This window comes from Etheostoma cragini, chromosome 7, assembly GCF_013103735.1.
Source record: "Etheostoma cragini isolate CJK2018 chromosome 7, CSU_Ecrag_1.0, whole genome shotgun sequence".
NCBI classification, from domain to species: domain Eukaryota; kingdom Metazoa; phylum Chordata; class Actinopteri; order Perciformes; family Percidae; genus Etheostoma; species Etheostoma cragini.
Genome location: NC_048413.1, coordinates 27,074,465 through 27,085,815, shown reverse-complemented (window position 1 = coordinate 27,085,815; position 11,351 = coordinate 27,074,465). Strand labels below are relative to the sequence as shown.

Genomic DNA, 11,351 nt, shown 5'->3' with positions numbered 1-11,351 from the left:
CACACACACACACACACACACACACACACACACACACACACACTCTCACACACACACACACTCTCACACACACACACACACACATCTGAACACATTGATCTCCTGAACTTTATCAGCAGCAGGGGAGATTTCTAGATTTCTGGAGATTTCTGGAGATTTCTGGAGATTTCTGGAGATTTCTGGAGATTTCTGGAGATTTCTGGAGATCCTAATCTAAGTCACACTCTCCTTTGGATTCTCTTGTCTCAGTATATTGATCCGCCAGCAGGTGAAAATAAATCTGGGAGTTATAGTTGACGGAAAGTTATTGCTGTTCGGCCACAGGAGGTCAGGATTGCTTTACACGTCTCACAGTCTCCTAGACTCTATTTTCTACTCTTTTGTTTCATTGAAAAAGTAAAATATCTACGACTTTATTAGTGCATGTCACTTATTTTCTTCTACATTATATTTTTGCTTTTTACATACATATTACATTAGACTTTTTTGTGGCTTTTTGAAAGATTTCTCTCATTTTTTTGACATTCTTTATGCGTTTTGTCGCATTGTTTGTCAACATAGAGCCCTACAAAAGTCAGCAAAAAAGTTCCTCAGCCATCCTGGAATTTAGAAAATCAAGTAAAACCAACAACCTGTTCCACAGCCTGAATATGGAAACTTCTTCTGAGGGAATTTCCGAATCTCAGAGTTGGCAAATTCCGCTTTGAGTGTCGTGTAATTGCAGTTTGAAAAACACTTTCCCGTGTTTTTGGTTTGCCGCATAACTAGGCGGTCCAAAATCCCCAAAATTGAGTGGTTGTTTGCCAGTATCGAGCTCCCCGCTTCCACGAGCAAGGCAGGGCCAAAATAGACAAGAAGTCTCTTCTATACGAATGCTGAGCGAGTGTCACTGCCAGATGTGAGTCGAGTGCAGATGTGAGTTGCTCAGATTTAAATGGTTTAAGGTTATAAAGCGTCATGCTGAAATTTGTGGAATCCATGAAATAATTTACTTTTCTCATTACAAACAATAACAGACGATGGGAATCCTTTCAGAAATGTTGTAGCTATCTATGGTTGTTTGATGCTAACGTTAGCTCAAAACGCCATTCCACTGACAGCCTTTGTTGTGTTTGATGCTAACTTGTAGCTAAGCTAGCAGTGAACCAACTTGGTTAAGTGGGTCCATTTTTACTGTGTTGACATTACAGAAGTCTCTCTTTAGCATCTTGTACGCTACATGTCGCAAAGTGCACAACTCACATCTGCACTCGCCTCCCGTCGGGCAGAGACAGCGAGTGCCATATATATATATATATATATATATATATATATATATATATATATATATATATATATATATATATATATAGACGCTTTAAACTTGTGATTATAGCCGGAAGGCATTTCATTTGTTGAGTCAGGACATTGAGTCGTAATATTTCATAATTCATCCATACATATATCTATGGGTCTATCTACAAAGTGAACAGAGGGGACGTGCTTGAAGGTAGCACCAGAGAATTTCTGTTTACTTTTTGCCAAGCAACCAGGAGTTGGCTAGGCCCGCCCAGGAAGGCCCATCAACGAGTGATTGTCGCTGTCTTTTGTAGCTGTGATGTAGATGTGGCGGTAGGGTGACAGGCGACGCAACAAGAGTCTTTTAAAATTGTCACGTTCGTGCTCGTCACACGCAAACACCCGCTGCAATTCATTTATATAAAGATATTCCGGTGCAAACCCGCCATCATAAAAGCAACGTGCCAAGGTACAAATGGCTGTAAAAGGGAACGGGAGAGGACGCTCTGATTGGCTGATTGCATGTTACACCCAAAAGTGGATTTGTACACGCCTTAAACGCACCTGTGCGCCATGTGCTTCACGCCGTGCGCCTAGATTGTTAAAAAAGGCCCCTAGCGCGTAACTTTTTGATATTAATGAACATTCATTACATTCAAGCCATCGCCAAATGAGTTGCTGCAAAGCTAATTTGGACTATCAGCTCCACACGACTCTCTCTGGATTCCTCCGTGTGTTCAGAAGAGTGTGTCCATGTTTTTATGACCCTCCGTGTCCTCCTTGGCTACAAGCAACTGTGTGGAGGAGGGGTGGGGTGCAGTGGGGTGGTGGGGACGCGCGATCACGGAAGACCTGTATCATGTGAACTCGCCTACAGTTTTGTTGTCATTGCTTAGAATTCCTCACGGGTGCGACAGAAACGACGCGCTGTAGCTTTAAGGCTAGAAAAGCGCTATATAAACATATAAATACAGCCCATTTACCACACAGCTCTGGTGTAAAAGCAAATTTAAGATTGAGAAGAAAACTATAAGCATGCAGAAGTCCTGCAGAGGCCAGAGTTCATGCTGCTGTGCCCTCGGTGAGATTCCTGCTGATTCAGCGGCCTAAGCCTCAGTAAACTCCCCTTTTGATTAGAGCCGCAAACGCAGCTTTACTGCACACCCCCCCCCCCCCCCCCCCCCCCCCCCCCCCCCCCCCCGCTGGGACAACACAGTCGGCTCTCCCCAGCCAGCAGGGTATGCAAGGCAAGGAATGCCACAGTGGGACGGCATAACACAAAACCAGGTCCTGTACTACGTGGTTTATATCAGCCTGGGTATTAAAAGCAAAGGGCCCTCACGGCTGGTTTGGGTTTAAGGAATGGACTCAGACTAGACTTAGACTTCTCTTTATTAATCCTTTTTGGGATGAAATTGAAATTTCCTGCATCTGTTTTAGCAAGAATACAGTGCAGAAGACAGAATACAGATAACAATAATAACAGTAATAATAAAAATAACAGTTATAACAATTAGAAATGTTGGCTACAAAAAGACAATTAAAACCATAAATTATCAGTCAAAAGTGTCAGTGTTGAGTCAAGTGTTAAAGTGAGCAGGTATCAATGTAAGTCCAGGTGTATGAGTGTGTGTGTGTGAGAGTGTGTGTGTGTGTGTGTGTGTGTGTGTGTGTATGTGTGTGTATGTGTGTGTGTGTGTCCTCTCTGCCCTATTTTCATCCTCACATGAACTCCAAGGGACACCAACAGATTGAAGGTGCTCTGCGATGTTGGGTGACGTACTTAGTGCTGTACTTAATCTGCCTACAAATCTGAGGTACTTGTACTGTAGTTTTTTCTTTTCATGCCACTTTTGGGTCCTCACCTCATCACCCCGTAACACTCATCATTCCCATTCTCATATCTCATTTATTAGTTATTCATCATTCTCATTCATCCCTATTCCAGAACTGCTCATATTGTTATATAATAACATAATACTATTTATCCCAGTATCCTTTGCACTATACTACATATTTAAATTTTTAGTGCACTCTTCATTGCACTCATGCCTCGATGTTGTTTCTGTTTGGAGTGTGTATATATTGATATGTGTGTGTGTGTGTGTGTATATTGTGTGGTTGTTTTGTATGTGTAAGTGCATTGTGACGCAACGGTTCTCCAAAGAAAAATTCCTCGCATGTGTCCTCATACCTGGAAATACAGCTTCTGATTCCAGATTCTACTTTTGCTTTAAATTCTTAATTAACTTGTAAAAAAATACTCTTTTGCAAGTACAATTTCCTGGTGATCCATGCATACTTTCACTTGAGTAACTTCATAAATGCAGGACTTTAACTGGTAAAAGTGTGTTTTTACAGTGTGGTATTAGTACTTTTAATTAAAGTGAAGGATCTGACTACTCCCTCCACCACTGTCATCACACTACACATCAAGTTATCACGTCTCTGCTGGATTGTTTTTATTTTTTTTTGTTTCACACATAGCATAACATTTTACCTGAGAAGAGCGTTTTATTATGGAACCATCCGTGTACATTTTAGGAAATTTGGTTGAAAGACAAATTTCTGATCTAGACACTTTTTGATGGTTTAAAAAAATGGTTTAAGGCAACGAGTTTAGTCGCAATGTTATAAAGGCAAATTAATTGGGGATAACGTTGTAGCACCGCTGCTGGAGGGGGGGGGGGGGGGGGGGGGGGGGGGGGGGGGGGGGGGGCGTGGTGAGATGCGTGCTCTGTTGCACGTAACCACATCAGACTGTGATGTCATGGAGGTCACTGTTATTAAGGCATTGCAGCTCTAGAATAGATAGAATAGAAAGCCTTTTTTTTTCATTACACACAAGCACACAGTACCTGTGTGTAATGAGATTGAAGCAACACCTTCACAGTGTTGACACAAGATATAAAAAGTGTAGGTAGTGCAGAGAAAACAAAACAGAGGGTGGGGGGGGGGACCTGGTGCACTGAGTCCTGAGTCTGGAGAGCAACTGTATACATATATAAAACAGCTTGAATACACATTGTGTGAAAGTAGATAAAGTATTAACAAATAATACAAATACATATTTCACAGTAAGGAAATTAAATGGTTAAATATTAAATATTGCACTTTATGAAATTGCACAGATGTCCACTGTCCTTTGGGGTATTATATAACGTGAAGGAGAATTTACATCTCTGAAGGTCAGCGAATAAAAGGATTTTTAGGGGAAATAAGTTTGTCTTTTAATCAACTTGTACCCATTCTAGTTTGGTGAGCAGAGGTTTTTAATTACGTAGCCTAATAAAAGCCCTTAAGTACACTTTTGGTCCTTGGACTAGTGTTAGTCTGGACCATAGACTGTATATTAATAAGGGTCTATGGTCTGGACACGCCTCTTCAACACGTGGGATCATGAATGAGGGAATATTATTTAATTAATGTTATTTAAGTAATATTTCATCACATATATAGCTTATTGCCTATATAATGCCCACTTATGGTTGATTATGTGCTCATACCTGGATGTCAACACAACATTGGTGTTGTGACTTGCTTTTGTTATTGAACCGTGTCGGGCACCGTACCTTTGTCCCTATCGTGGGAATTATTTCAGGTGTGTGTCGCTTTCAAACCACCTGCACGTGGCTGACATGCGCACTATAACTAGGCCTGTGTTACATTAGCTATATGGAGATGAGAACTGCCGTATATATGCGTTCTTGTCTATTTAATAACACACTCTCATCCAGACTATAGGAGCCTTTGTCAAAATAAAAACAAACGTAGCGTGCTCGCGGTTTCCTCCACCCCTTTGATCGAGGCGGGATCTCCGCGAGCGCTTTTCTCTCTGCGCCAACCAGCGCGTGTGGTTGCAGAGCAGAGCCCGCCCTCTGTTCTCTGTGCACGGGGAAGCTGGAACATTTTGTTTCTGGAGGTAAATACAGTAAGTCCCTGACAGCCAGAGGCTCTTTCCTAGCTTTGTTGTTATCAACAGCCATCAAGCTGCGCGCGGGTGACAGGCTGGCGTTCATCGAGCTTCCCTAACGTCCACGAGGCAGACGTAAGGACGTCAAACTTTACTAGTTTGGAGTTTGAGTGATGAGAGATAAACACGTCCTCCCTTCATGCTTACTTTCAACAAAAAAGAAGTTATGGATATTTGCGACGGGAAGAAGAGGAGACAGGTAAGCGGCGGCGTGCGCGGCGGCAGGCGGAGCGCGGCCGTGAAAATGAAGCGCGACGTGGACAAGGTCCTCCGCTCGCTCACGGTGGGGGACAACAACCACACGGAGCCCATGGAGGAGGAGGAGGAGGAGGAGGACGAGGACGACAGCTGCTTCTCCATTAGCTTCCTGCGGAATGGCCGACCGGAGCCCGCCGAGGCGCTCGCTCCGCGGTATAGCCTGCTGCGGGAGGTCGGGCGCGGAAGCTACGGGGTCGTGTTCGAGGCTATTGCCCGGAAAACGGGGGCCAGGGTGGCGGTGAAGAGGCTCCAGTGTGACGCCCCGGAAAACGTGGAGCTCGCTCTGGCCGAATTCTGGGCCCTGACGAGCCTGGAGAACCGGCACCAGAACGTGGTCCAGCTGGAGGAGTGCGTCCTGCAGAGGAACGGCCTGGCCCAGAAGATGAGCCACGGGAACAAGAGGTCCAAGCAGTACCTGCGCCTGGTGGAGACGTCACTAAAAGGTATGCAAAGGAAATTCCATTGCTAGGCAACAGCATGGACCCTTGTATAATGTGTAATGGTCTTTACATACTTTGTTCTTTATTCAGGACACACAAAATAGGTTCATAGCCCAATGCAAAACGTAGAAAAAGCCAGAAAAACATAAGACAAAACACATACAGGCTACTGCCCTGATTATTTCCCATTTACATAACAACCATAACACCCATGCTAATAACAATGTAAGAAAGAGAGTGTGCACAAAGGAAGCTCTAATCATTTCTTAAAGTAACCTTACTCCAAATACATGTCAACATTATTTAATTTGACTGTGAGCAACTGTCACTGATCAGTTTCCCAGTATACTGATTCTGATGAGCTCTGAACTTGTAGCCTATTAAAGACTCAGTTGTGTCATGTTTTTATAGAAGCACGCTTAGGTCAGCTGTAAGATAGTTAAATGTCTTGTCAGCTCATGTAAACGTGCACTATGGGTCTGCAGCTGCAGTAAGTGCAACCTCAATTTGGGATTTAGTGACCCACACTCAGCAGCCACAGATTAACAGTTACACACTGATATTTACCTTAATGCTATGGTTTGAATAAATCAAAATTAGACCCAGAAGAGGATTTAATGCCAAGTAAGTAACCGTTAAGAGGAATTTGCCTCGATGCATAGGCTACATAAACATATTAAAACTAATATGTAACAGACAATAAATGCAGAAACGAATATATGCATAATATCTGTTATATCAATACCATTAAGGAAGAAGAGTCAGAATGTTTAAAGAAGCTTCACTGGTCCACTTTAATGACATATGGTTCCTAAACCTTCACTCAAACAAAACCATGTGGACAATATGCACCCAACTATGAATTAGATGCATGCATCCGTGGTATTAAGGCTAATTTACTGAAAAACGATATTGTGAATTAGACGTAAAATGAATTCCTTGTGCAGCCTTCTTTCTGTCGGTGCGGTCGGGTGCTATACATTACCTATAGGAGGCACGCAGAGTACACAGTGTTTCCCTCAGCCCACAAAAGAACACAGTGTACTATTTGGCAGCATGTTAGCCCGTGGCCCGTTGGCTGAAATCTCAGACACTACGCAACGATGTTAGAGTTTAATCTTGGATGTGATGGCGAAATACTGCAGCATAATCCAGCGAAATATACATTTTTATTATGTTTGTGTAGTTGATGCCATCAATCCAGTTTGACCTACTTCTTCTACACCCTTTTGTTATGGCTCAGCAGGCGTGTTGATTTAAATATACAATAAGATGATGAATACTGTACATCTTCTACATAAAAGTGAAATTTAGCTGGTTAAAACCCAGAGTTATGAGCGAACCAGTGTACACAGTGTTTTCTTTTAATAGCCCGGCTGTTATATAAGTGTCACCATTCAGGCTCTTGAAATTAAATGTTAATCTCAAGCTGACATCTTTTGGACAATGCAAAGTTTTTAGGATTCAGGTAACAATTAAAAGGACTTCCTTTTGATTTATAGTCCATCTTATCCTTTGTCTTGGTCCACTTTACGTTGTTTCTGAAGCGTAAAGACAGGTCGCCCACAGACTGATAATCAGGGCAGGTCAGTGTCAGGGAGCAACGCTAACCACTGACAGGCTCAGATTATTATTCATGTCTGACAACATTTTGGAAAGGATCCCTACAGAGATAAACCTTTGTGTTAAAAAGTAACTTTTTTTTGTTTAACACCAACCAGCTTAGAAATCGCTATCTCCAAACCCACCAGACTCCATTTAATAAACTGTAGTTTTATCAGAAGTTGTCTTGGTTCCTCTTCCCACTGTTCCAACAGTCACCACTCTGGTTTGGTTAAGATAAACTCTTAATTTACCCATTTACATGCATTGAAATATGCTGGTTTAATTAAATGGAGTCTAGTGATGGCGTTTATTTTTTTTAAAGATTATTTTTAGGGCTTTTCTGCCTCTAATGGACAGCTACAGTAGGTGAGAAAGGGGTGAGAGAGAGGGGGAAGACATGCAGGAAATTGTCCCAGGTTGGACTCGAACCCTAGACCTCTGCATCGAGGCATAAACCTCTAAGTATATGTGCGCCTGCTCGACCAAATGAGCCAACCCGCCCACGGTGATGGCGATTACTGAGCTGTTTCGAATGAAACAAATTAGATTTTACACTTTAACAAAGGTCTGTCTGAGTAGGGATCCTTTCCATAACGTAGTCGGACACTTATGCTGTTTTTTCCATTACATGGCAGTGTGTTCTCTGTTGATACGCTGATGGCGGCGCCATGGTTTAGGGCAGACGCACCACAGGGTTCCCCGCTATATACACCGCGCATCAGCTGTTTGTGTATAGACGTAAAGTCGTAATCACGCGACTCTGCAGAGCCGTCTGCTCTGCTGAACTCTCTGGAGCAGTGACATGACGTCATGACTCGCAAAGTCATGGCAACCAATTAAACAACAGGCGGAGAACTACTTGTCACTTAATCTTAGGCCCAATTTCCACAGGATGCTGAACGGCCTAACCCTAACCCGTAAGCGCTATTAGAATAATAATCTGAGCCTGTCAGCGGCACAAACGGCACTTTAAATGGACAAAATTTGACAATGACCATTTCCCCTATCTGGTTACAGCGTTCTCAATCCTGGACCAATTTAAACTATTTTTCGTTCACATTAATCACTTAAACATCATGTGAAACTGGTCGACAAAATCAAAGAAAGGGTTTATTTACATACAAATTATTCAAACTCTGAAATATCGATATCAGTATTTTAACCCTTGTGTCATCCTCGGGTCAAACTGACCCGTTTCAAAGTGGTTTAGATCAGAAATATGGACTTCTTTCAACCAAATTGCCCAAAAATAACATGGAGGATTCCATACAACGTTCTTCAGGTAAAATTTATGACTACTTTCATTGAATTCTTTTATTTAATCTTATAGCATTTAAATTTTTTTTTTTTTTATGGTTTCAAAACAGTATCCGGACTATTAGTCCAACTATTAGTCCAAATAATTCATAATTTCTGCCTTTTTAACTAAAAACTAATGTATAATTTGATACAAATGAGGTTTGTTGACCGTAAATTCCAAGAACAACTGTAAAACCTGTTATTAAACCAGCTCAGTTTTTTTTTAAAAGCTGGAAAAAGTGACAAATAAATCAGGAAAAGCGACAAAAACATCGGAAAAGCACGAGAAGACATCACAAGGGTTAACACAGGGTTTTAGCTCTTTAGTTTGACTGCTGTTATCTCACTAATCAGGTCATCTCTGTCCATCTGCATGCTGCAGGGGAGCGCATACTGGGTCACCCGGAGGAGCCCTGTTACCTCTGGTTCGTCATGGAGTTTTGCGAGGGCGGGGACCTCAACCAGTACATCCTGTCCCGCCGGCCCGACCCCCAGACCAACAGGAGCTTTATGCGCCAGCTGACCAGCGCCGTGGCGTTCCTGCACAAGAACAACATCGTCCACCGGGACCTGAAGCCCGACAACATTCTCATCTCGCAAAAATCGGGTTCTCCCGTTCTCAAAGTGGCCGACTTCGGCCTCAGTAAGGTTTGCGCCGGCCTCCACTCCAAGACCAGCGAGGAGCACCCTGCGGCGGGCGGCCGAGGCAGCAACCAGAACGACAACATCTTCAACATCAACAAGTTCTGGCTGTCGTCGGCCTGCGGCTCGGACTTCTACATGGCTCCCGAGGTGTGGGAGGGCCACTACACGGCCAAGGCGGACATCTTCGCCCTGGGCATTATCATCTGGGCGATGGTCGAGCGGATCACTTTCATCGATGCCGAGTCCAAGCGCGAGCTGCTGGGCACCTACATACGGCAAGGCACGGAGATCGTACCGGTCGGGGAGGCTCTCCTGGAGAACCCCAAGATGGTTCTCCACATCCCTCAGAAGGCCAGGAGCTCCATGTCCGAGGGGGTGAAGAAACTCCTCCAGGACATGCTGGCGGTCAACCCTCAGGACCGGCCGGACGCCTTCCAGCTGGAGGTGCGCATGGACCAAGTCACGTGTGCCGCGTGATAGCCCCACAACCTCCTGATGCCTCTCCTTTTTTAACCTAACTAGTCAAAGAAGGGACCACTCTCCTTCCCAGGTAAGCTCGACATTCTGTGTTTTTATCTTTCTACCTTTTAGGAATTTTTTTAAGTTAACTCCTGATCAAGTTTGAGTTTTTTTGTCATTTCCACATACAAAGAATCAGTGAACAAAATGTTGTTTCCCACGGTGCTAATACTAAAATGTAAATCTACACATAGGTATGCACCAGGGCTGCACAATTAATCGCAATTGTATCAGAATCCTAATATGAACTAGTGCAATGTCCAAATTGCATGGGGGTAAATACGATTTGTTAAAGGCAAATATGTGTCAAACCATTGGGAATCAAGTATTGTAGCGCTGCAGAGACGTCCTCGCCTACAAATCGTATCCTACAGACTAAAGAAAACATCTTGGTTTGGGACAGAACCGACCAGAAAATCACACGTTTTTATATATATACTTTTCAGTGAAAATGAGAAAAATGATACAAAGATACAGTACAATGGCAATGTCAGTCAAAAAAAAATCGCAATTAGATATTTTTCCTCGTATACATAAATACACCAAATGCAACATAGGGAGTTTGTAGTATTGGGGCGTTTCTCTCTTGGTTTGGGTTCGTTTCACACCTGGAAACATCGGAGCGTCACTACAAACCAGAAAGAAACCACGCATACTGGTCGGATGTGTCTGGGGAGCAGGAACGTAAAGACAAGAGGAAGGTCCTGTGTTCTGGACGTCTCCCGGGTCCAATCAGCTCCTTATTTTAAGTAATTTGATTACGTCCGCTCTGCTCACCCAGGCTTCGCTCCGCTCCGCCGGTGTCTGTCTCCATATGTAACGGCAGCTTTATTTGGCGGTTAGACTAAAGTTGAAGCAGGAAGTGGGTCTTTAAACTGTGATTACAACGGACAGTTTGACTAATAACTTTACCGATCACCTTTGGTTTGTATTTGCCTTTCTCGATTATTCTGTCAATCGAAATCATAATCACCATTCCCAATGAGAGAGAGAGAGAGATAGTTTATACTATTTATATTAATCTATATATTCTTTTTTAGTATTATTTAGTATTATATTGTACCTTTTTTTTAACAGTTCTAAGCACAGGACATCGGTCGGCGTGTTGACCTAATTTCTTCTCTTCCGATATAGTCCCTAAGCTGCTGCAGATTTTTGCCAACGCTTTCCCACGTCACTGTCGAGGAAACCGGATTAACAGGAGTTAATTGATAACGCGAAACTGAGCTGTTGATGGAGTTAACGAGGTAGTTTAACGAGGCAGTTAACAGAGTAGGAAGTTGAAGGTAGCTAGCAAGAGGTGTGTGTGTGTGTGTGTGTAAGGGGGGGGGGGG

General features: G+C 43.2%; 1 protein-coding gene across 1 annotated transcript in view; it reads left to right on the top strand.

The window, feature by feature from the left end:
- Positions 1 to 5,193: 5,193 nt before the first annotated feature.
- stk35 (serine/threonine kinase 35) overlaps positions 5,194 to 11,351 on the top strand; it is a 16,045-nt gene continuing 9,887 nt past the window's right edge. Inside the window, exons 1-2 of the mRNA XM_034875847.1 lie at positions 5,194 to 5,952; positions 9,236 to 10,048. Coding sequence (XP_034731738.1) covers positions 5,391 to 5,952; positions 9,236 to 9,975 — 1,302 coding nt within the window. The 5' untranslated portion in view covers positions 5,194 to 5,390 and the 3' untranslated portion in view covers positions 9,976 to 10,048. The remainder of the gene's footprint in view (positions 5,953 to 9,235; positions 10,049 to 11,351) is intronic.